Below are 26,001 nucleotides of genomic sequence, written 5' to 3'. Positions count from 1 at the left end.
AACTATCAGAGGGCATTTGCGTTCTGAATAACAAGAACTGTTAACAGGGCCTTGTGGTGTTTTAGTAGCTAAATAGCAGAGTAATTGTTTGGAAATACAAGTTGGCAGTTTGATCTGAAAGTCTATGTGTATGTCCTTATTGCTGCACACCAACCCTTGTACATTCATTTTTTTTATAATGTAGTTTTTGATTTATCCTGTAATTTGATCCACTTATGACAAGAGTGTTTACTATTAACGCAGTGATGCATTGGACATTTAATGGATCATGTATGCGAGTAAAATGACTGTGGGATTTTTTATGGTTTACTTGCATTCACTGTGATCAAAGCTGTGTGTACTGAGCAGTCAATTATACAAAAGATAACTTTGTAAAACTGGTGCAGAATTTACTTCAGATTCTCAGCATTTGCATGGTGGTACATCCATCCTTTGTACCAGTTTGATTTGACATTGACTGGCCTCTGTGTGTTTTTTCTTTCATTTCTGGTTTCCTAAAACATCTTTCTTGTAGATGTTTTGTCTACACCAAAAAAGTATACGATGTGATCATTAAACTGGATTTTGTCTAAACTGATCAGCCCCAAATTAGATACATATGCTTTCTCATGTTTTTCAGCAAATTCTTCAGTACAGTTTTTTTTTAATTTTATTAAAAGGACTGAACAGTCAAAAGCTAAGCTTTAGAAACAGTCCTTTCAATATACTAGAAAAATTAAAATTCAGTAAGGAAATGAATGTAAGCATCAAGACTTCAAAAGCAATTTCTTTTTTTCTAAGTTGGATAACAGTATCTTATGGATCATCATAGTTTGCAAAACGACAAAAAATAGAAAAGAAAAAGCATGAGGATTATGTGCCTGAAATCAAATGTATTAATATGTATGCCCCTCCTGTGGCAATGAAAAACATCGTGGTATATTTTTTAAGAAAAAATAATATTAACAAGTTTGGGGTTCAGTTGCTCAATTTAGATGACAACTGTGCCTTGAACTTGGTGTTTTCATATGGCCAGAATGAATAAGCAGTAATTTCCTCCATAATTGCTTGTGTGGACTGAGAAATGCTACTACTGAGCAGAATTTTTTTGATTAAAAAAGATCAAATTAGCCCAACATAAAATATGTGGAAGCAAGCACAGGTTTCTGTAGCGTAGTGGCAGCCATAGGTTCGCTGGAGGCTATAGCTTTACAACATGATGTTTTCAACTGGTTTCAGCTTTCTTATGATCTATAACCAAAGTTGTTGGGTATTTTTGTTTGTTTCCCTCAGCTGGGAAGTCATCAATTCCAGGCAAGACTACAGACCCAGAATAAATCAGTGCATTTCAGAAACACTGATGAATTTATTTGTATTTCTTCAAGAAATGTCCCACTTCAAGGAACAAAACCCTGGCAAGGTAAGCACTCCCAAGTAAGATTAACAGTTCGATATTGTTTAATGAAGAGGTGAGATAGATTTAAAAAAAACCAACAAGCAAGCAATCAAAAAAATGAAAGATAAAGTACACATTATGATACATTCAGTCATGAGTTTCTGCTAACTTTTTGCTGTGGAGAATACAGATAGGTCATCAGTAAGCAAAGCTGCTCACAGTAAGGTTTATAACAATACAGTCCCTTCCCTTACAGCTGCTGGAACGTCACCAGTCATTCCATGGAAAGGAAATTTAAAAATCACAATGTAATAAAAACTTGAAAAAGCAGAGAAAGTATACAGTTCCTAAACATACATAAGGGTTTTTTCCCCAAGTAACTGTAGTTTTCAGGAATAGCTGCCCCAGTATTACATGATAGAAGAGAATTCCTCATATTTTATTGTGATAATTTTTCTTCTATACAGATATAGTTGGTGGTTTTGGTTTTTTTACTGGACAGACTGAGCTGGAGAACCCAGTTCATGAAGAGGCAAGCAAGAGTAAGGTATCTTCATCCCAAACAGGAAGACTATCATTATATAGTTCTAGCCAAAAGTGAAGCAGCTTTCTTTTCCAAAGAAAAATATGAATAATGTAGAAGTATACCATGGTAATAGTAGATTTCACTTTTATATTTGTATTGCTAAATACAATATAAAAGGAGATTAGGAGGCTTTTTCTTTGCTTTCAATCTCAATTAACTTTGCCACAAAATCTTTCCTGAAAACAGGCCCTTCAGAATTAGCAAATAGGAAGTATGTAGTACCACACTCAAATATTAGGAATTTAGACTGAAAATACAGATGAGCAACAGGTGAAATACATTTAAAAAAATGAATAAATTATACAAAAAGAAGTTAGATGTTTAGGATAATAAAGTTATATTTAAAAGACATAGGTGTATATTGAGGTAAGGAAATGCGGCATCAGTGTACACAGTCCCATAATTTTGTCATGTGGTAACATGCCACAGTAACTCTGTGTTAAGATATATCTAATACTGATTTAGAAAAGCTGATTTTGACAGCATGTTTTCCTTTCTTTTTCCTGACCTCATTTTACAAGCTGTGTCATTATTTTACTGCTGTAACTACAAGCAAATTAGGCACTGATGCTGTGTGCAGAATTTCTTTGAATTAACCATTTTATTGCAGTTCAACTCCAAAAGCAAATGGATTCTTTCTGTAAACTTCCAACAGATCGATTCTGTACTCAGCATCGTGCAGTTGTGAAAGATGCACTATATGTCTCAGTCACAGCAGAGGCCGAATCTCAAGTTTCATATTGCAAATTCACCTCAGTCTTGTCGTTAATGGGGATGCTAGAGTAGCCAACAAGCATCGAGAGAATGCTTGCCAGCATAAGAGAGAAAACAGTTTCACGAAGCAACAAAACAGGGGAGAGAACTGTACTTACAGGACAGATTTTTTCCTTTTATAAGCATGCAGCAAGTATGCATTGTAGTATTTCAGCTAGTGATTTGGGTTTTTTCCTGCATGTCAACCATTTAACCTTTTCTTTGTGTAAGGAAGGTGAAGTAATATCTAGTAATTTTAGCAAAAACCACGAGCTTGTTAAAACTTTACAGTCAATGAATAAAAATAGCATATTTTTATAATAGAAGAGGGGATACATCCTAATTAGCCAAAATGGACTGTTTGATGCTTATATGCACCTGAAGTGTTAAAGTATTTCCTAATTAAAAAAAAAAATAAAAATTCAACTGCATTCTAGATTTCATTTAGCATGCAACATTTTTCTTTTGCAAAATGATCTGAATATTTAAATAGTGGAAGTGTTAATGGCCAATTTTAATGTTTTTGCCAGTTTTGCCTACTAGTCTGCAGTGTATGTACATTTTTCACTGTCTTGGGAAGTTACATTCCTGGAGTTGTCCTCTCCTATGTCCTGCGTAAGTATAGTCACTTTTTCAATCATGATTTATGTATGCGATTTGTTCATTATTTGGTCTCTGTTTAGGGAGGGGTTTTTTTATTTCTTTACATATATATATTTACACACACATGCAAGTCTGCAGATGACACCAAGCTGCGCGGTGCGGTTGACACACCTGAGGGACGGGATGCCATCCAGAGGGACCTGGACAAGCTGGAGAAGTGGACCCACGTGAATCTCATGGGGTTCAACAAGGCCACGTGCAAGGTCCTGCACAAGGGCTGGGGCAATCACCAGTATCAACACGGGCTGGGGGATGAAAGGATTGAGAGCAGCCCTGCAGAGAAGGACTTGGGGGTACCGGTGGATGAAAGGCTGGACGTGACCCGGCAATGTGGCTCGCAGCCCAGAAAGCCAACCCTGTTGTCCTGGGCTGCATCCCAAGCAGCGTGGGCAGCAGGTCGCGGGAGGGGATTGTGCCTCTCTGCCCCGCTCGGGTGAGACCCACCTGCAGTCCTGCGTCCAGCCCTGGGGTCCTCAGCACGGGAGAGACATGGACCTGTTGGAGCGGGTCCAGAGGGGGGACACAGAAATGGTCAGAGGGCTGGAACACCTCTGCTGTGAGGACAGGCTGGGAGAGTTGGGGTTGTTCAGCCTGGAGAAGAGAAGGCTCCAGGGAGACCTTATAGCAGCCTGCCAGTACCTGATGGGGGCCTACAGGAGAGCCGGAGAGGGACTTTTTACAAGGGCATGTAGTGATAGGACAAGGGGTGATGGCTTTAATCTGAAAGAGGGCAGATTTAGAGTAGATGTAAGGAAGAAACATTTTACAATGAGGGTGGTGAAACACTGGCCCAGGTTGCCCAGAGAGGTGGTGGATGCCCCGTCCCTGGAACCATTCCAGGTCAGGCTGGACGGGGCTCTGAGCAACCTCATCTAGTTGAAGATGTCCCTGCTCATTGCAGGGGGGTTGGACTAGATGAACTTTAAAGGTCCCTTCCAACCCAAACCAGTCTGTGATTCTATGATATATATACACGCATATATACGTACATATGTAGGTTCTGACAAGTGCTTTTTGTCACATGCAAGTCAGCTTACAAGTTTTTCCAGCATGTTGATTCTGGCACAACATTGCATAGTCATGTTGCTCAGGTAGAGGTATCAAAATCAGACTAAATCAAGACAATGATAAATGTTATAGTGATCATAAATTGTGCCTTACTGGAAGTAAAAAAGGTGTCAATTGATACGAATACAATGGTATTTTCTGCAACGAGTAGGAACGACTCCTAGAAACTGGATTTGACGTTAACAGTTTGTCTGACATGGGCATTTCACGATGTGCTTTTATGTAGAACTAATTGTGTTATGTAAAATTAGTAGTTATCTTATGCAAATGCATTGTTTAAGCTTTATTGAGTAACTTCTTATAAAGCAATATTTCAATACAGTTTTTCTCTCTGTCTTCATTTTTATCACAGTATTGTGTGCCTTTTTATGTCCCTTCCTTAAGTGCAATGAATTTGGACAGAAAGTGTGCAACAAAATTAAGACTGTTCTGATGAAACTAGATTTTGGAATAGTGGAATATATCAGCCAGAAGAAGAAAGAGAGATCTGGTGAGTAATTAAGTGTAGTCCCAAGTAATGTATTTTTCTATGCAGAGAAAGTTTTATTCACCTTGCAGACAGTTTGGTTTGTGCTGTGAAGCCAATTGTAAAGGTATTTCTTGCTTTGAACCCGGCTACCATTCTTAGCCTTATAAGGAGTGATAATGTATGTCAGACATCTGGGTATGGTTAAAAAAAAAAATATTTCATGGAAGGATACAAGGCAGGACTAATGGTTCTCTTCATACTTGGTCAGACGTACTGCTTGTAGGTTTTCAGAAAAAATACTCCCTGTAAGTATGCAATGCTTATCTCTGTTTAGATAAGGCAAACTTATGCAGGAGTCTCACTCAAGAACACAAAATAAGTACGTAACAGAATTTTCAGTAAGAGACTGAACTCTGTTCCAGTATTTAAATCTGCCTTGTTTTCACTCCCAACAGCAACAAGAATTTGTTTTCTTCCCCAAATACTCAAGAAGCATTTAAGAATTGCAGTAGGATAGTAGCTACAGTTATTTGAAGTTTTTAGTTAGAAAGGGGAGAAATCAGTTTAAAACAAAATCTCACCTAGCTCACCTGAAATCTTTATAACATTGGAAACTTTTAGATTTTAAGTAATACTGCTATTTCAAGAAAAAATATTTATATGAACGATGTTATCTTTAGTTTGGTTTTTGTGTGTGCTACAGTTTTGGTACTCAAACTTTTGTACTGTAGTCACATTACTTGCAGGTAGCCTACCCTTTTGAGTTAGTGTTACATCAGTAGATTTCATATCTGCTTTAAAATATGCATTTCTTGTAACTGTTCATCATACAGTGTGCTGTTCTAGACATGATGAGAGAGGAACCATCTGCCTTTTCCTCTTCTCTTACATATAATGCAGTAGTTGTTGGAAATAAGGAATAATGCATTGAAAATTTTCTTTCATGTATTAGTCTGCCTTTTTCTACTTTTAAGTGAAACTGGCAGAGAGAGAGATCAGACTATTTCATGAATTCATAAGCCAGCACTGGGAAAATGGTTGAGGTTAGATTTGCTCTTTCCTGCTTCTCACCCTCCGATTTAATTTAACCCAGACAAGTACCCTACCTTGCTTCGCCGCTTGGGTTCGCCACATGGGTTCACAAACCCTTGTACTGGCACAAGAGAGGAAATAGAAAGTCGCAAAAATAGGCAACCAAGAATAATATGACTGTGTTTTTCAGGTTATATTAGTTTAAAATATTCATGAGGCTATTCTCAGACAGAGAGGGGAGGTGAAATTTGTGTGTCTCTTCATCTGTAAGGAGCAACATTCTGTCAGACTTCAGAAGTTGTTTTGTACGCGTATTTGCATATAAATGTGAATGCAGGGTAGCTGGGTGCAAAGGAGGAGTTTGTGAGCGAAGATTACATGCAAGTATCCAGAAAATGCTTGTTCTCATGTAAAAGTAATGTGCTGGGATAACTACGCTGCCTGTTCTAACAATATGTTACAACTGTGCGTTGTACCAGCAGTGCAGTTCAAAAGATAGATATATATTGCTGGGGCAGATAACATGATGGTGGGCAACAGACACTTCTGAAGGAAGTGCAACACAGGTGAATAACATCTCTTGGAATGTATTTCAGAGCAACATTCTCTCTCCCACTTTGGCAGCTGCACAATATATTTTGATAAATATCTAGCCTCTCAATCAGCCTTGTTTCCCTCACCTTAGTAGCATATTACGTAAATGATGCACTGTGTCCACAGGTGAAAGTTTACTGCGCTACGCAAGCTGTGTGACAGAGAACACACACTGAACCTCGAAGTCCGTTGTCATGAGTAGGATAAAAAATATTTTTTTTTTCTTTCAGAAACAGCAAAAACAAAACCCACAGAAGATGACAGTGAATTAGACATATCAGCTCTGTGTCCTAAGGTGACTTTTTTTCAGTCAGCCCTATCTTGCTTTTAAAAACTATATAGATAATGGAGAGTATCTAGACTACTGTCTCTGTTCTTCTGTGGAAGACTTTAACCTGCCCAGGAGGCTGTGTTCCTGAACTAAGCAGTATGTTTTAAAAGTCATTCATAGTCTCCATCTTTAGGCTTATACTAATTAACTTACTGCAGTTGTGACTTCTGGCCTTCAAGGTAATGGTTTCTCTGGCCTACTAAACTAAGAATGTGTTTATTTCATATCGGCTGTAGAATGATTAAACTAGAATTGAATAGCAAAGGCGACTATTTTTATTTGCAACAGTGAAAATGCAGTTAATTTTTACCAAATTAAAATAGAAAAGGGAAATGTTTGTAGAAAACCTACGTAATTTGTCAGATACTTTTGTAATCACTTGTCTGATCATTTTCAATTATAGTGTGAATCAGTATATTATCTATAAATATGTTTCTAGATATGTATGACAACACTCTAATGTCTCCTTTCTCTCTTAATATTCTAAATAACTGTATGGCAAAGGATTTTCCATTACAGTCAGAACACTGCTTGATATAAAAAAATTCAGATTTATAGGAATTCTTATGCAGTTTTGATCAGTAGTGTGTAGAGTCTGACTTTGACAGTGATCGCTTCGAAGGTGTTTTTGTAGTCTGAAAAAAAATAAATTTATATCCCATGGGATAAAATTTTGTAGCTGACATAATTAAATATTGTTGGATAAATTTGTAAAGGATAATGATTTTTTTTACTTAGCTAATTTTTTACTTTCTTACGGATAATGGACTGGTTTTTTGATCCAAGTTTATGCATTTCTTTACATTTATGTGTATTTTGTACTCGCAGACTCATTCTGCTTTCATTACAGTAGAATGTTACTTTCAGAATGAATAACTGGAATTTTCTATGCTTCTTTAGTATAATACAGCTTTCAGTTACTACAAAGAGGAATGCTTCACTTCTAAATATTGTATACTCCTATTATTTTCATGTTTCTACAATTAAAGCTTAAATAGGAGGCGATTTCTATTGCTGTGACATGCAAGAGGCTTCTTTTTCAGTATCTAAGCATTGGCTTCCTGTAGTGTGAATTTTTGGAGTATAAGAATACCATGTATGGGACTTTTTTACATGTAGGTTAGTCCTGCAGTTGTTGCCAAAGAGCTGTCAGTGTCTGACACAGATGTATCGGAAGTATCTTGGACCGATAACGGGACCTTTAACTTATCCGAGGGGTATTCTCCACAGACAGACACATCTGATGGTATGTAATGGCTTCATCTATTTCATCGATGAGTTGCAATCATGTAAGTTACCTGAAAACGATCAGAGAATTTGAGGACAGTTTTTGGGTTGGGTTCCTCCCCCTACAATGAATTTAAAATTAATTTCAGTGTTTTATATAATTTTGGATACATCTTATGTAAGAACGGTCCTCATCTTAAAAATAATAAAGTACATCAGTAAGTGGCTAAATAAATAAGTAGTGATGGGTAAAACCGACACATTCAGTAAGTGCCAGATTTAGCTTTCCCTCCCGCCAAACCTTTTAAGCATGTAAACCTTTTAAGTTAAGTTAAGCTTACCCAATGCTTTCATGGGTAAGCTATACAAATAAAAGCTGAGGAAGAAAAAGTGAATACTTTGAATTGCTAAACAGCCAATTAAAGAAAGTATTATTAGGTTTTGTGACTAGAATGCTAATGAAGACGGCCAGCAATAAGCCTAAATTAGATGTGAACACTAAGAGTAGGAGAAGATTGTCAAGCACTTGTCTTGATCTCAAGCAGATCTTTAAGTTCTTACTTTTTACAGAGCAAGCTTTCAGTTAGCACTTTGCCTGAATAAAGATTAATGACAACAGTAGTTTGGTGTAATCTTATCTGTGGATTTGTTGCTCTGCTCGTCTTGCATTTCTCCTCTTCTAGAAAAAGTTCACTGTAAATGACAAGTAGGGTGATATTACTTAACAACATTATGCAGGCCAAATTAATTTATTCTGTTAATATTTCAAGTTGTAAATAGACAGCATTGTACGATCACAGAATCATAAGTTGGAATGAGCCATTGTCATTCATCTCATCTAACAGCCTATTCAAAGCAGGTTCAACTTTATCAAGTTGCTCAGGGCTGTGACCATTTGAATTTTGAGCATTTCCAGTGGCAGAGATTCAGCAACCTCCCTGGACAGCCTTTTTCAATATTTTCTCACCCTCACGATGAAAAAGTTTTTTCTTATAGTGAGTCAAAATTTCCCATGTTCCAGCTTGTGTCAATTTACTCTCATCCTTCCACTGTGCACCTTTAAGAAGAGTCAGGCCCCATCTTCTCTATACCTTCCCATTAGGTAAAGACAGTTATATGATCCCCCCCCCTTTGCTGTCTTCTCTTAAGGCCAAACAAAGCCCATTCACTCAGCATCTCCTCATATGTCCTGTTCTCCAGCCCCCTAATAATCATGCTGGCCCTCCACAGAACTCATTCCAGTCTTCCATCTGTCTTGTACTGGAGAGGTCAAAAGAGGACAAAGTACTCCAAATGTGTGCTCTTAGGTGCTGAATAGAGGGGGGAAATCCCTTCCATTGACTTTCCGACTTCATTTTTGCTAGTATAGCTCAATATGTGGTTGGCCTTCCTTGCTGCAAGGGCATACCACTGACTTGCTGTCCACAGGTCTTTTTCTTGAACGCTGCTTTCTGTCTCGTTGCCCCCAACCTGTAGTGCTGCACAGGTTATTCCATCCCTGATGCAGGACTTCGCATTTGCTTTTGTTGAATTTCATGATGTTCCTTTTCAGCCTGTTCATTTCTCCAGCCTGTTGAGGTCCCTCTGAGGGCACCCTGCCCTCCAGAATATCAAATACACCTGCCCCACACCAGTTCCTTCCTGCCCGTGAACTTGCTGAGAATGTACTCCATCCTCTCATCCAGGTCATTAATAAAAACATTGAACAGTGTTGGTTTCAGTGCCTTTGAGAGACACCACTAATAACTGGCCTCCAGTTGGACCTTGTATCACTGATCACAGCCCTTTGACCCTGGCAGTCCAGCCAATTTTCCACCCACCTAACAGTTCACTTACCCAGTTCACTCACCAGTCTGGCCGTAAGGATAATGTGGGAAACTGCGTCAAAGGCCTTGTTAAGTGAAAAAATAAACAACATCCACTCTTCTCCCCTACGGAGCATTTCAGCAAATGGGACATACACACAAGTGCAAGACCAGATGGGATGCATCCAAGGACTGGCTCATCTCCTGTCAAAGCTCTGTACATTTGAGCCACCACTCTGCATACAGCACAACCCTTCCTCCTCACCTTCCCAGCCTGTTTTTCCTAAAGAAAATGGAGAAAATGACGTATGAGACATTTTTAGGATTCATTTCCTTAGCCCTTATGAATGCACCTTTTGCTTGTTTTCATAGAAAGTAAGTTCAAACGGATTATTTTTTACCTTCTCATTCTAATACTAGATCAAATTATTCCCTTATGTTCATTTAGGCCTTTTCCACAGGCCATGTACTGTACAGTATGTTGTACACATTTCTAATAACAAATATTATGCCATTAATGCAGCCATTAAAATCTAATATTTTATTTGTTTACATTCTGCTTTTTATCCTCTTGAAAACATGAAACAATCCCAGTCATCCAGAGAGTTCCCATTTTCTGTTTCCTATATAACACAAGCATTGGCCAAGACAGGAAAAAGTTATAAATCAAGTCTTTATACGGGTTTTATATTTTTATTTAAACACATAAACATTCCTTTTGTTATTCTACAAGTGTATTAAAAGCTTGTAATACATTCATACATGGTTACGTATTTGTAATTTATATATATTGTGAAGAAAAAGAGTTGAGAGACCTGTTATCACATTGTAAATTTTAGGACTTTATGTGGTTGGTATATTTAGAACTAGCTGTGCTAAAGATTTGCATGGGTTGTTTCATATACAGCTAGATACCATTTTAAAAAGATATTTTCCTCAAATAACTTTCTGAGTTAGGTTGACACCAGGTGATTTGTGATACTAGATTTACAACCTCAAAACCATTTTATTTTAGATGTCACACAAAGCTCCTCTGCATTGAGACTGCAGGAATACTACTAGACTATGGATTAGTAAATGTCTTCAAAGGAACACTTATGAATTGCATTTTTATATTTGGCTGCTTTTTTGGGAAGCCTTTCGTGTTTGCTTAACACTGTTTCCTTCTGTTAACCCTGTAATAGATTTTGACCGACCTAGTGATCATGAAGAAGCTTTCGCTAGAGATCTTTCAGAATTTCCTTCCTTAGAAAATGGTGCCGGAACAAATGATGATGACGACTCAAGCATCGGTATGCCCATCCAGCAAAAACAAAAAAAAGAACAAACATATTTCAAGGTGGATCGTGCTTCCAGACAGAGTAAAGAGAGACCATCCACTGCAGGGCTCTCCTTGCCTTTGACCAGTGACCAAACCTTTAATTTAATGAGTGGAATTGCTGGGGATGTCATCGCAGCTGCCGTGTCTGCTGCCATCAAAGACCAGTTGCAGTCCGCACAGCAAGCTCCCTCACAGGCAGTGCCCAGTTTGAGCGAGGAGACAGACACAGAGGAGGCTGATGATTTTGAACTGCTTGACCAGTCTGAGCTTGAGCAGATTGAGAAAGAATTGGGACTTTCACAAGGCCAAGAAGCAGAATCCCAGGAAAAGAAAAAATCTTCAGGCTTCCTTTCAAATCTGCTTGGAAGTCATTAACCTGGAAATTGCAGCTGGTAACATAGAAGAAATTAACATAAAACACACAAAAAAAATCAAATGCAAAAAAAAAAAAAAAAAAAGGAAAATTCTGAGCTGTAAGCTTTAACTATCCCTTTAGATGTGTTGTAATAACTTCCCTTACGCAGAGTGAATTAACTGGATAAATATCAGCTGATACTGATAGTTTAATGTTTCTGGTAGTTACACCTCAATGTAATAGCATGGAAATGAATTATCTATCCACTGTTTGGTTGCAGATGAGTGTTGGAGGTCAGTTGTTCAAAAGAGTTGGGGGAGAGGGTTTTTTATCTTTTTGCCAACCATGTATTTTGGGGTCCTGAGCCAAATATTCAACATCGGCAGTTTATTTACTCTTGGTTGCCAACCATGTAATACAATTAATGATGCACACAGCGAGGGTAGGTTACCAGAGGATTGCAATGAGATTAACTAAATCTCACCTCCTTCAATCATACCGAAAAGTATGAATCCCTGCAGTTAGCATTACATATAGTGCATCTACTATATATGAAACACATTAACCAGCACAACTCTAGTTTAACTGTGTGTGCAACACTATCAAAGAACTTGATTTCATACTTAAAACCTTTGAATTATTTTGGATATGGTGATGCATTTCCAAGTTTTTTGCTGTTTTAGGCTTGTAGAGTTGTAAAGTGGCATGCTATTTGACTGACCACCTGCTGTGTTCCTTGATAGAGTCTGGTCCTTGGCAGTATTGCCCACGTAAAGTCAGCCAACACATTTTTATATTTAAGAGTTAATATGTAAACCGAACAACCTTTCTGGAAGCAGGTGAGGGTAGTTATTGTTTGGAATAGAGGTTAGAGGTAAAAAAAAGAAATAAAGAAAAGGCTTTTTTTAGGTGCCACTTCCTTAATTCAAGATTCTGTGGGTTTGGGCTTTTTTTTTCCCCAGGACAGCTGCCATCACTTGCAACAAAAGTTGTGTTGCAAGCTGAATATTTTAAGACACCTAAAAGTATTAGGTGAGGTCATTTGCTATAGAAGACACTCAGAATCTTCTTCTTGGCCTGCAATTTAAAACAAACAAAAAATAACTTGTTTAAATTATTTGCCAGTTAAAACTCCACACATGCTGAGTGAGTGGCATGGGATCTTAAGCAGGTAACTTATTTAACTTTTTCTAGGGCTTTTTTGTTGACCTGCGACAAAATTGAATTGTCATACCAAGCAATAGTAATCAAAGAAATAGGAAGAAGTAAAGCTAGTTTTTTTAATGTGATGTAAACCATTAGCAAAGTTGAGGGACCATGTCAGCTGCTACTACTCCTCGAGTGATTTTCCATTTGCTGGCATTTGAAGAGGTGAATACTGTCATCCAGGACCCTCAGAAAGTACAGCAACAGATTATAAAAATCTTCCACTAACGTATATGTGTAGGTAAACCTGTGTTTAAACTTAACTCCATTTTATTTTTTTTTCCTTTTGAGGTGAAAAAATAGGCAGATGGCCAAAAAGAGTGTAGCGAAAGGAAAGAGGCTGAGAATTTTTGACACTAGCTTTATCGTTGCTTGTGCTTTTGTGTCAGTAATGGATATTGACCGTGTTTGCTGTCCTTCACCAGTAAAAAAGTGAGCCTGTGCCTTCATTATCAAATCCATTATGAACTAAGTGGATGCTGGATATAGATCCCACAAGATGCAGCTTTTGAAATTACAACATCTTAACATTAAAAGCGAGCTTCTGGAAATGATTAAAAAACCATGGCCACATCACTTCCACAGCGTTGGTTGCTAAGTTTCCTTTTTAGCTTCCCCCCAGCCTGTCCTTCCCATTTTTTAAAAAAGTAAAAGAAGCTTTTGCTGGGAAATCAGTAAGTTTAAAGGCCATTTAAATTTCTCAGACGAGTTAAAAGCCTCACTTCCTTGCTGCATGTTTAGGACAATCTATACAGTTAGAAGAGTACAACTTCCAAGTTGCCAGTAAAACTTTGTAGGACACCCAAAAAAATGTGTGCTCCCTTGTACAGGAGTACTGGTGCCAGGAGGGGAAACGGGCTATGGGACAGGGAGAGGCGGGAGGGAGGGAGCAGTCCTTCACAGGCTTTTCGGGAGCGGATTGATGGGACGGACTAGCTGGCTGTCAATGGTGGCATTACAACAGCATGCACTTTATTGTTGTTTTATGAAGAATACTTGTGGTTATAAAAGTACATAACACAGGGGCACTCTTCTAGAATAATAGATTAGATCAAGAAGGAGAAGCAGTTGGAGGAGTTTCTTGGACTTTTTGTAAATGATCCATTTTCTGGTTTCAAGATAGAACAATAGATTGATTTTTCTCCAGTACGAGTCTCAATTTACCCCCCCCCCCCCAAAAAAAAAGAAAAACAAAGTAAAACTTGAGCAAGCAAATCATTAAAGTTTAGGGGCATAATGGCTTATCTGAGTGTCTTTAGAATTTTATTTTTCTGTTCTTGTGGTACTCAATTACATTCAAGCCCCTAAATGCTATGTAATGGGAAGGAAGTAATTCTGTAGCATTTAATATTCTTCCTCAGGTAGTGGAAAGATGCTTAATTTTCTGCAGGAAATTACCTCTTCCCTCCCAAACAACTGCATGTAAGAAACACTTTGCTTGGACACGATACATTCCACTGCCAGCAGTTTGACAGCAAAACACAAAGAAAATGTTTCTCTCCTTTGTGAGATCCCATCCACGCTGCCTTTAGTTGGAAATCCCTCGAGAAACCTTCATTTTGCTGTATTCTAGCAGCAGCCACAAAATAGCAGTCCCTTAAAAATTCCTGTCACAATGGTCCACCGCGTCTTTCCTACCGAGCACTGTCGTCACCTTCCCATCTTCCAAAACTGAGTACACGGACAGGAAGAAAGGCAAGCGAGTATGAGGTAGCACGTAGCTTTGAAACGTGCGTTTTGTTCCCTGGAAAACCTGCCTGTGTGCAATTTCCAGTCAAGAGGCAACACAGCGTGGAGGGCGAGATCAGAGAGCGTGGATGTGTGAGCGAGTGCCATGGGGTAACACAGAGTATGATCTTGCCGTGGGATCGCTTCTGCCCGTGTTATTGTCTGGTGTGCTCTTACCTGGCAGTAAACGGAGGATGCCGTGTATTTTTGCAGTAGCGTGGTTAAAGCATTCGCCCTCCCTCGCCTTGCAGTGGCTTCTTCACGCGTCCCTGCTGAAGAAAACAGCGTGTGTCAGGACAGGGTCTGTGGGACGCGGTGCAGTCCTTCGTACTCGGAAAATTGCCCCTTGCGTCAGTACATCCGAGTGACGGGCGGAGTGATGGCCGTCTGATGGGTGGCCTTAGGGGTGTCAAATCTGCTGTGAAAGCGCCCGTTTTCAGCACACGGGGCTTTTTCCATGTGTCTGTCCTACACACCTACTTACCATTCTTCAGTTTGTTCGTGGAAAAAAAATAATTACTCTATGCAGAGGAGGGGAAATAATTTTAACCCAAAGTAATAGGAACTGAAGAAATCCTCGTTTCACTTGGGTTTTGTTCGTTTTGCACTTTTCCCAGGCTGTCTAAGCTTTCTGAACAAATTCCCCGCAGTCTCCACGTCTGTTCTCAGCGCGCGAGCGGCCTGGCAGTCTGTCACCACCGCCTCCCTGGGCAACCAGAAACTGGAAACTTACAAAAATGTCTTTATTTAAAATATTTTGCAGCACTTTACCTAGCCTGATTACTATTTTGTAAACATGGAATTATTCTATTGATTGTTTGTAAAACCATTTAATAAATATGTGTTAGTTTTTACCTTTCATCGCAGCCAATGGTGTGTTTGTTCCCAAAACAGAGAAACGCACGCGCACCCCACGCCCCCCCCGACACCAAAACCGAGCGCCTGTCAGTGGGGTTCGGCCGCTCCCGTGTTTTATCCCCGACATTAGCCCGCCGTGGGCTGGCACCCACTCTGAACCTTGCTCTGGGCCCTCAGCCCCGCGGCTCGCCATTTTCCCGCCCTTCGCTTCAGGCGGGGCGGGGGGAGCAGGGAGCGCTGCGGGGCCTCCGCGCCGGCAGGGGGCGTGAGCGGCGGCGGGCGGGGAGGGCCCGGCTCTTCTCTCCTTCCTTCCTTCCTTCCTTCCTGCCGGCGCTTCCGCCGGCAGCGGCGCGGAGGGACTCCCGGTGCGGCGGGACGTAGGTGTGTGGCCGGCGAGGGCGGCCCGGCCCGGTTCGGCTCGGCTCGGCTCGGCTCGGCTCCGCCGGGGGTGGCGAGGAGGGTGAGGCCCGGCCCGGCCCGGCCCGGCCCGGCCCCGGGCGGCCTGCGCGGCCTGGGGGTGTCCCCGTCAGCCCTGCCCGAGTCACGTCAGGCGGCGGCCTCCGCCGGTCCCCCTCCTTGCGTTCTAATTGTTTTTCCTTTTTCTCCACTTAGCAGTCAGACAGGAAGGTTTACGGTTTTGGATCCTCTCAGTTAGATACCTCTGCCTCTCATCTGGGTTTGGTTTTGGGTTTGGTTTTTTTTTCAATCGCCCCCAGGGTAATCTAGCGTGTAGCTACTCTCCACCTGTAATAAACCGGTTCAAACTGTTCTGTTCCTGAGGTTTCCGCGAGGAGTTTGTGATTAACAGCAAACGTGATTCTGCGTCGGTTGGTTTATGGCAGTAAAATACCTGCTTGGGCTGGGAAAGGGACAGGGAGCTCTGCAGGTGGAGGGAAATGCTTCAGAGAGCAATTGGGATCCCTCACGTTTTCCTCTGAAACAAAAAGCATCTGTTACACTGAATGGATGCTTGCAGTATTTCAAATAAAATAGCCTGGCCTTTATTTTCTGTTAATGTGTTTTCTGTCCCTGTAGGATTACAGATAACGCAAGCAGTAAATTTGGAATCCAGCTCTTCCAAGGTAAGAGCATTTGATAAAGTACTTTTCAACTCTGTGCATGTTTGCGTCTTTCACTGCTGCTTCTCTCTGTTGATAGCTTCTGGGAGGGGCTGCTGTTCCTCTACCTGCTTTCAGACCCCCCTCCTCCTCATGTTTTTTGTTGGGGTTTTTTTTTTTTCCAGATTAAACCATAGTGTTTCTAAATTGTTTAAAAGATGGGGGTGGCTATAGGGATCTCTGGTTAGATCATGGTTTTTTGGTCTTTGCTTTTGGAGCGTTCGAGAGATTCCATCAACTTTGTTTAAAAAAAAAAAAGTTAAGTTTTATTAAGAACTGAAAAGGAAGGACATGTGTGGCTTTGGAAGGGACAGCATCAGTCACAGGTCACTGCCCTCCAGTTGTCCTGTGACAGCCCCAGTAACGCAGCTCGATGGGATGGTGGGAAGTGGAGGAAGACCCGGATAGCAGTGGCTTCAAGCCCTGGATCTAGGCATGACTGACTGCATCTCCACATTAACAGTTCTGTGGGGTGAAGTGTTGTTGACAGTGCATGTGCTGCTCCAAAATAGCTGAGAGAGGGTTTTATTTTTAAATGCGGTAACTTTTTTTTCCATTTGGTAAGGCTGTGGAAAATGGAAAATAGGCATGAAAGCAGGTTTTCCCTTTTTACCCTTATTTTGGAGTAATTGCTAGTCTCCTCAAAAGCCTATAGTTGGCAGAACACAAGCTTGATAAGAACCTTTAGTTTCTGATCTTCAGTAAAAAGTGCAGAGCTTTCCAAGCACTGTTGCTAGGGCTGGGAACCCTCTCACTCTGTGTCCGAGCCCTGACAAGCACAGTCAGTGCTGGGTCCAGAGCTGGAGTGCTCAGATGCTGCTGTGTTACGAGTAATCTCTGATAACAATATCAAAGTCTTTTATTTTTTTTTCTTCTTTTGCTCCTTCTAGTACACAGATGTTTGCTAATGCTAGTGTTTAATAAATTTAATTCTGTACCAGAACTGTATGTCTTATGCTGCCTTACATGGGTGCTGTCAGGATGTTGTGTTTGAGGTTTTTCATGGCTGTTATTTATCTTCTTTAGCATGATTATAATTTTTTTTCCCTGCTTTCTAGTAATGGCAACCTACACTTGTATCACTTGCCGTGTGGCTTTCAAGGATGCTGACATTCAGCGTGCCCATTACAAAACTGACTGGCACAGATACAACCTGAAGCGTAAGGTTGCTGATATGCCTCCTGTGACTGCTGAGAATTTCCAAGAGAGAGTCCTAGCGCAGAGAGCAGTAGCAGAGGAGCAGAACAAAATCACTGCCACTTACTGCACAGTTTGCAGCAAGAGATTCTCCACCTTCAATGCCTACGAGAATCACTTGAAGTCCAAGAAGCACCTGGAGTTGGAGAAGAAAGCTGTTCAAGCTGTCAGCAAGAAGGTGAAAATATTAAATGAAAAGAACCTGGAAAAGGGACTGGCCCTGGAGAGCGTAAACAAAGATGAAATGAACGCAGCTATTCAGCAAGCCATCAGAGCTCAGCCATCTTCATCTCCAAAGAAGACACCTTTACCTCCTGGTAATGAAAGTAGCTCCCCAGTTTCTACGGGAAGCGCCAGCTTATCACAGAGTAGAGAACGATGGGAAAAACCTCCACGGGTACAGTGGTTTGAACAGCAAGCAAAGAAGCTGGCCAAACAACAGGCAGAGGAAGAAGAGGATATGGAAGAAGGTAAGGCAATGAACATACTCACAAGACATAGGTTGGGGTAAGCTATGTAGTTGTTTTTTTGTAAAAGCCTTTCTCTATTTCTGTACTAGTACAGCATTTTCCATCACAAAAGCTCTTCCTGTTGATTAGATTTTCAGCTTAACAAAGGAGTTAAGGTTGGCCTGTGCTTGCAGTCAAGGACTCTGTTTTAGTGTTTGAACTGCCAGCTGCGCAAGATACTAATGTGTGTGAAGGTTGAATATAAACAGTTGCTAACCTGAGCACTCTTTCCCATGTAAAATTCTAGGGGAAGTTTCCTTTAAGGAGGTCTAACAAAAGTTTACCCTAAAACTACTTCTGAAAAATAGATGAACAAAAATCCAATCACGATGATTTGCTGTTGTCCCATCAATGGCTTTACTAATCTGTTGAAGGGAGGTGGGTGTGGCGTTGGTTTTGTTTTTCTCTGCCCATCAAGACCAGAGGAGAAAGTTTGCTCCTTAGCCTGACACTGTGTGGCATAGCTTCTCAACACGTTGGCATCTGTATTAAAATTGCTTTAAGAGTTGCCACCCCAACTGCCTGTTCCTGGTGCTTCACCCTCACCACTTGTGTGGATACAGCTCTTTGTTGAAGGTCAGCCTGGAAAGTGGACAACTGAAAAGATTAGAGCTTCGGAATTCCCAAGAAAGGGTTATTTTTATTTATTTTCCGTGCTGTAGATTACAGCGCAGCTCCAAATGCATCTATTGGAGCAGTTGGGTGGGGTGATTAAACTGCAGCAAGGGGACAGGTATGAATGAAGTGGGACCATCCTATGCCAGGTTCATTACTGAAACCATTGTGTTGTGTTATTACATCTGTTACAGCAGTTTTATGCTGGTGATATTTCAGTTGCAATGCAGGGAATCTGTTCTACAGGAGAAGAAACTTATACCTCTGAACATGCATCTTAACATCTCAAGAAGGAGCCAACTTGCACCTGTTTTGTATTAATGTGTTAGTCAAATTGTAATGCTAAAACCTCAGTAGGTTTCTGAATGTTAATTTTCCCTTTCAGTGTTTGTCCACGAATGTTTCCTACGAGTCCTGTTAATTCAGTGTCAGGCTTTTAAAATGATTAAACTATATCCTATAGCGAAGATCTCTAACTAGCAGCCTACAACACTGAGGAGCACTGTTCCCTGTTCTCAAACACTCTGTGTGCATGGCAGTTGGAAGGGGACCAGTAGGAACAGAGTACTGGGAAATGCTCACTGCCCCAGATCTGAACTCCTTAAAAAAGATTTCTAGACCCCTCTAGCGGTATAGTCAGATTGCTGGTTCATCTGTCCATTAATGAGCTCTGCAGTAATCTTGCAAATGTGTAAAATTGTTAGTATATGTTGGCATATACTAACGTATAACATAACCTAGTGCGTCTGTGACAGCTGGCTTTGTTCTTCTCTGTTGTTAAAGATGTAAGCGTGAACAGGAGTGTGTTTTCCCTCACTGCTGAGTCACTGCTGGAAATGAGTATTTTCATGATTCTGACAGAGTTGTATTGTTTTTAATGAGCCATGCTTGTGTTCTTGTGCTGTAGTGAATCACATTTAAGGCTTTAAAACAGCAATAAAGTGTTAATAGTTGAGAAAATGGAGGGGGGTAAAAATACTGGGTCTGCCAACTTTTTTATGGGCAGACTTCAGTTTTGCTGTATGTCTTACAAAGAAACGCGTTCTACTGGCAATGGTAGTTGCACCTGGAAGTGACTGTGTGGCACTTAGCTGTAAGAATAGAAAATGCAGCATTTTCCATTATAACTTTTTCTAACTTACTTGGGACTTGTTTTGCTTGGGACAAGTAATCATATAAATAAATATTTTTTAAACTTCCTTTAAAAGACTGGGAAGATATGGATTCTGATGAAGACATCGGCTCTGAAGAAGAGATGGAAAGTGTGGGAGAAGAGGAGGAGGAGCAGGCGGAAGCTGAAAGCACTTCCGCTGTTGGGGCCATACCAGTCACGGACTGCTTGTTCTGTCCCCACCATTCAAGATCTCTCACGAAAAATGTGGCCCATATGACAAAAGTTCACAGTTTCTTCATTCCAGACATAGAGTACCTCGTGGATCTCAGAGGACTAATCAAGTACCTGGGTATGCATGTAAATGTTCTCTGATTTTTGATCAAGATAATTATATACTGTTATTGCTTATTTTCACTTGGAGATGACTTATAATGGTTTGGGTTTGGGGTTTTTTGTGTAAAATTTGAGCGCTGTCTAGTTTGGTATTTTGATCATGAACAGCACCACAGGCTTTCTGGGGAGAGTGAGCGAAAACCCCATTGAGCAAACGTGGCCATGTACCCTGTAGGTCTCGTGTAGTTTTCTAATGTTGAGAAAGTTGTTCAGCTAACACAAAATTTAGGCCAAAACTCTGTTGCTAAAGTGTGCATATGAACTGTGTTATCCTACTAATGAGTCGCAAGTATTTGCCTTATCGGTTTACAGTACTTGTGAGATTGCTAAATGCTAGAAAAAGCGTATCTTCCTTGAAGTCTACAAGTAATGATGAGAATAAAATAATTTCGGAGTATCAGATAGAAAACTGGAAGTATGAAATTTGTTACTGAGAATACATAATGATCCATACCTTGTCATAAGAAATCTTTAAATGCACAGACTTGTCTCTGATGGAGCCATAGGGTCAAGGCATATGAACAGCAGGGCTTTTCTGGAAATGAAGGGCTCAAGGCTCTTCTTGGTCTCTCTGCCTGCAAGCTGGGAAGCCTACATCACAGAAATGTTAATTATTGACTAGTGAGGCTCTGTTCAGACCAATAGAAGCATCAATGTTTTCTGCAGGAGAGAAGGTTGGTGTTGGGAAAATCTGCATCTGGTGCAATGAAAAAGGAAAATCCTTCTACTCTACAGAAGCTGTACAGGCTCACATGAATGATAAAAGTCACTGCAAACTCTTCACAGATGGAGATGCTGCCCTGGAATTTGCAGACTTCTATGATTTTAGGTGAGAATGCTTTTCTTTGAGTGGAGCACAGGTGGGGACAGACAAAAGGACAGTTGTATATTACATCAGAAACTATTATTCATTCTTAAAATTTAGTCCTGTTTGGTTCTGATGTTTATTTTGTGTAGCTGTGTTGTTGTGCGCAACTAAGCACCACGCAGCCGCTCACTCACTTCCCCCCACCCAGTGGGATGGGGTAGAGAAGTGGAAAAAAAAAAAAAAAAAGGTAGAACTTGTGGGTTGAGATCATATCAGTTTAATGGAACAGAAAGGAAGAAACTAATTATGATAATAATAACATTAATAACATGACAGTAATAATAATAATAAAAGAATTGGAATATACAAAACAAGTGATGCACAATGCAGTTGCTTACCACTTGCCAACCGATGCCCAGTTAGTTCCCGAGCAGCGATCTGCGCCCCCCCCTCCCCAGCCAACTCCCCCCAGTTTATATACTGGGCATGCTGTCCCATGGTATGGAATACCCCTTTGGCCAGTTCGGGTCAGCTGTCCTGGCTGTGTCCCCTCCCAACTCCTTGTGCCCCTCCAGCCTTCTCGCTGGCTGGGCACGAGAAGCTGAAAAACCCTTGACTTAGGATAAACACTACTTAGCAACAACTGAAAACATCAGTGTGTTATCAACATTCTTCTCATCCTAAATCCAAGACACATCACTGTGTGAGCTACTAGAAAAAAAATTAACTCTATCCCAGCCAAAACCAGGACAAGGTGGTTCACCACTTTTCTCGGTAAGCATAACAACACGATTGGTTCTCCTCTCCTGTGACCACTAACACTGGTCCCACATGAAAATATATTTTGAATTCTGTTTTGTATATTTGGTGTTACTGCGTTTAGATTTCGGTGTACCAGCAAAGACCATAAAAGGGTGTTACTGTCTCTTCCATTACCTTCTAGGCAGATTGTGGGCTTAATACCTACTGAGAAATTTTTTTTTTTTTTTTTTTTTTTTTTTGAGGTAGCTGGAGTTAAACGGAACTGCTGTGATTTAGAGGCCTCTTGTTGAACTTTCTGTAACTTACCCTAAGCTGTGTATATTTTGGTCAGAAATACCTCCTGTTATGGCGACAGGTGGATTTAGTGTTGCTTCTCGGAGCGCTCGTTCAGTAGTTGTGCAGAGCTGGTGGGCTGCACAGTGGTGGCTTTTCACTGTAAGTCTCTGGTAAGTGTGCGGCAGCAGAACCGTGCTGAGTTATAGATCTGGGTGGAGGAAGGGTGGTCCTTGTCTTCAGCCTCTGTTCAGGGCAGGTGCTACTGGGAAGAACTCTCAAACCAAGGTAGGTGAAATGTGACGATTTGTGGCTTGCTGTAGCTGTGCATGGCAGTTCTTCTGTGCGTTGGGTCTGGATAGCTGTGGCTGCTCACCGCGTATAAACCATGTACTGCTTCTCTTCCACAGGAGTAGTTACCCTGATCACAAGGATGGGGAAGATGCGGAGGTGCCTGGAGAGCGCCCAGCAGAGAGAGAGTTAGATTACGATGATGACACCATGGAGCTGATCCTTCCTTCAGGTAGGCATAGGATTTGTGTAACGACGTACTTTCTCTGCATTTCTCGTAGCTGCAGCTGTTACCTGCAGCATAGGTCATTATTGTAAGTGTTTTTCCTTTGGCAAGGGAGAAAGTAATTTTGCATCTGAGTGTCTTTGGGGTTTTGTCCTCACCTTCCATTATTTTTGCTACCAAGTAGTTCAACTTTTTCAGCATTAATGTGTATGTGGACTGGGGCAGGGCATTCCCTTGCCCGCTTTACCTCTTCATTAACATGCGACTCTCATGGTATACTCCAAGAGTTTCCGTATCTTGTTTCAGTGCAACTTGGAGAGGCTATAACTTAGGTTATCTACTGTAGGTTTTTTGCAGAGAGGCAGCTGGCAACTAATTCAGTAAACAAGTTCATTAAAATTAATTTATTTAAGCAACCTTACTCTTGCCTGTATAGCATTTGGTGCTCTTGCTTGCATTTTTTTGTTGTTGTTTTGGTGTTTTTTGTATGAGGGGACCTCAGCCCTTTCATTCTGAAAAGCACTGCCAACTGTGCAGTTACAGAAGATTTCCTGAATGTCAGCAAGTTACTTCCCTGGTTACTTGAAACAGCATTGCCTCTCTGCTCATTCCCTAATTAAAATCTTTTCTGATAACTGCCTGTTTGTTATCTGAGCTAAGGCCTTTTTGAACAACAGCACTCTTTGGTTCTTTTCTTCAAGGCAGAGTACAGTACAGCAGCTCTTACAGTAATTACATGGAGTTCCTAACAGTCCTAGAGTTTTTAACATTCTGGGCCTTTTAAAAGCATGTCTCAGCTTAGGGGTTTTCCACAGTTTTCACAATATGCTTGAATACTGCATTTCAGAAGCTGCTTTATTATGCATAATAAGATGTCCCCTCCTCTGAACAGGTGCAAGAGTGGGTCATCGTTCTTTAATGAGATACTACAAGCAACGGTTTGGTCCGTCAAGAACAGTGGCTGTTGTGAAAAATAAGAAAGCAGTGGGACGAGTGTTGCAGCAGTACAGAGCTTTGGGCTGGACAAATCAAACAGGTAAGTGGCAATGTAAGGATTTTGCAGAGGAGGAGGTTCTAGGATGTCATCACTCTACAATTAAACAGGTCGAGTTTTTCTCAAATTTCTGGGGTTTTATGCAGTAGTTTTTTCCACTCAGTTCCCTTTCATTCCTGACACCCAAGCAGAATACGTTATCAGAAGTTGTTTGTGTCTAAAAGTCCGTTGCGGCTTCTGTGCAAACCCTTCAGTTCATTAGCATGCGTGTTTGTGATATTTGGTGACTTCCTAAGATTTTTTGGGTTTCTGCCTGTCAAAACCACTACTCTTGCTATTTAATAATGTAACATAAACCATTCTTTGACAGAATACTTTCCCGGTTGGGGAGCAGTGATGTGATCTGTATCCACTTGTGAAATAAAAGAACTGCACGTTGGAATGCAAAACAACCTTTTCCCTTAGTCACAGTCATGGGTATTCACACAGAGAACTCGCCTTCCCAAGAGAAAAGTGAAAAGAAGTGTGCCAGTATGGAAAGGAAAATGTATAGCTAACTGCTGATGTAAATAGACAGATTAGCTGGTTTGCCTATAAGTAGTAAGTAAGTTTACAGACATTTATCCCTCTTTCTCTTCCTCCTCTCTCCCTGAAGGGACAGTCTTTGCTCAGCAGCGCGATATGCAGTACCTGCAGAGGATGAAGTCAAAGTGGATGCTCAAGACAGGAATGAGTAACAATGCTACAAAGCAGATGCATTTCCGGGTGCAAGTCAGATTCTGAGTTCCCAGGAGAGCTGCATGCAACTGGTTTGGGGAAGGGGGATTTAATGGTTTCTGGGTCAAGGATTCTGTTATTAAAATGGACTTGGTACCTATCAAACTGGGATGTGTATGCTTGTGTGCCACCCTGTCTATGAGAAGAAGAGCAGGGAGCTTGTCTCTTCCAGTGAAATGATGGTTGGCCTAACTTAAAATGATTAAACGGAGTATATGGCAAAGTAGTCATGGCTATGAATAAAGATGCATGCATAGTCTTGCTGTCCATCTTTGTGAAATCCATTTCGGTGGGGCAGTTGACATTGTCATTTGTCTGAGTATCTTCGGTTTCCAATTCTGCAAAATGTTTGAGCCCAAGAGAAGATCCTAGATCTAAGAGCCTGAGATGGAGTGTATTGAAGGTTTTCGCTTGTGGTGCCAGAGATATGATAGCTGCGTGTTTTGGACTTCTGGCTGGGACTGTTGACGTGAAAATTTGAGAGCAGAGATTCTGGGAAGGTTAAGGGATAATTGTTTGAAGAAATGCACTGATGGAAAACATAACTCCAGGATTAACATTGTCCTCAGAAGTTGACTGTACCAGCTTAATGCTCCAGCTCAGGGCTGGATTAATAATTTACAGCGCAGTTGTTTTATGTTGAATTTAATGAATTTTCATTACCTAAAAACTGCTTAAAATTACCATAACATTTAGATGAATGTCAATCAAAATTTCTGATGACCTGTTAAAGATTTCCTGATTAAAACTCTGAAGTTACTACCGATGGCAGCTTTTGTTGTTCCCATTGAGTACGGGTGTTTTGTATGATCTTACTGAAGGAAAGTGACCCACGACACATATTGGCTAGAACGGAGGCACGCTCTCCACTTAAGCAGGCAAACTGTTACAGGCAGGCGTAGAGAAAACCTGCTTGCTGAAGCGCTGAGGCAGCAGAGCTAGTGTTGGTCCTGGTGTTGTAGATGTTAAAAGCTTCTGTGACCTGACCAGTTCTTCCGACCTTCGTGTAAGGAGGTGAGCAGTTACACACACAGAGGTGTAGGCTAGCTCGTGAAGGCCTGAGCTGTAGTGTGCTGGACACTGTAAGTGTATGCCGCAGGAAAATGGCGATTTGTTTGCCTGTCCGTTCATTGTGAAGGCAGCTGCCACTGGTTGAAGTCAAGTTGCACTTCTGTGTTTTAGGATTACTCTGGATTCCCTAGTAGTGGCTTTCATTGGCATGATTTTAATAGAAGTTTTCTTCCTCTCCTATGAATGGTATGCGCATAATATCACTGGGAATGCTAGGGGGAGAATTTGTCAATTAACACTGTATTTTGACCTCTTAAAATAATCCACTAAAGTCTCCTAAGAAGTAAGTTCAGAAAGAGTAGTACTGTTGGCATACCAGTGCTTCTGAAAGAGTGGTGTATTTATGGGACTCTTAGGAAACTGATCATTTCACAATGGAGGTGCATGCCAGCTATTTTTGTTTTGTGGATTTGTCTGTGGTGTTTTGCTTTTTGGGGTTTTTTTTCTGTTTTTTAGTAAGTTCTGCTGCCTTGGAAGTTTTT

The 26,001-nt window shown here is 40.9% G+C and overlaps 2 protein-coding genes across 4 annotated transcripts in view; both read left to right on the top strand.

Annotated features, from left to right (window-relative positions):
• The window catches only part of RETREG1 (reticulophagy regulator 1), a 70,818-nt gene extending 55,446 nt beyond the window's left edge, over nt 1-15,372 (top strand). For both annotated transcript variants that reach the window (XM_030041718.1, XM_030041719.1), the window contains 6 exons: nt 1,273-1,399; nt 3,245-3,329; nt 4,798-4,935; nt 6,771-6,835; nt 7,991-8,117; nt 11,088-15,372. In XM_030041718.1, coding sequence (XP_029897578.1) covers nt 1,273-1,399; nt 3,245-3,329; nt 4,798-4,935; nt 6,771-6,835; nt 7,991-8,117; nt 11,088-11,599 — 1,054 coding nt within the window. In that variant the 3' untranslated portion in view covers nt 11,600-15,372. The remainder of the gene's footprint in view (nt 1-1,272; nt 1,400-3,244; nt 3,330-4,797; nt 4,936-6,770; nt 6,836-7,990; nt 8,118-11,087) is intronic.
• Nucleotides 15,373-15,688: 316 nt separating this feature from the next.
• On the top strand, nt 15,689-24,706 carry ZNF622 (zinc finger protein 622). 2 transcript variants are annotated; one of them, XM_030041716.2, is made up of 8 exons: nt 15,689-15,752; nt 16,407-16,453; nt 17,548-18,156; nt 20,019-20,273; nt 20,984-21,146; nt 22,571-22,683; nt 23,570-23,713; nt 24,327-24,706. In XM_030041716.2, exons 3-8 carry the CDS (start codon nt 17,550-17,552, stop codon nt 24,452-24,454), a joined length of 1,410 nt encoding a protein of 469 aa, XP_029897576.1. In that variant the 5' UTR covers nt 15,689-15,752; nt 16,407-16,453; nt 17,548-17,549; the 3' UTR covers nt 24,455-24,706. The 2 variants fall into 2 exon arrangements, with proteins under 2 accessions (XP_029897576.1, XP_029897577.1); XM_030041717.2 differs by lacking the exon at nt 15,689-15,752 and adding an exon at nt 16,088-16,198.
• Nucleotides 24,707-26,001: the final 1,295 nt, after the last annotated feature.

This window comes from Aquila chrysaetos, chromosome 18, assembly GCF_900496995.4.
Source record: "Aquila chrysaetos chrysaetos chromosome 18, bAquChr1.4, whole genome shotgun sequence".
Classification (NCBI taxonomy): domain Eukaryota; kingdom Metazoa; phylum Chordata; class Aves; order Accipitriformes; family Accipitridae; genus Aquila; species Aquila chrysaetos.
Note: the sequence above shows the minus strand (reverse complement) of the source record. Positions and strands in the feature narration are given on the sequence as shown.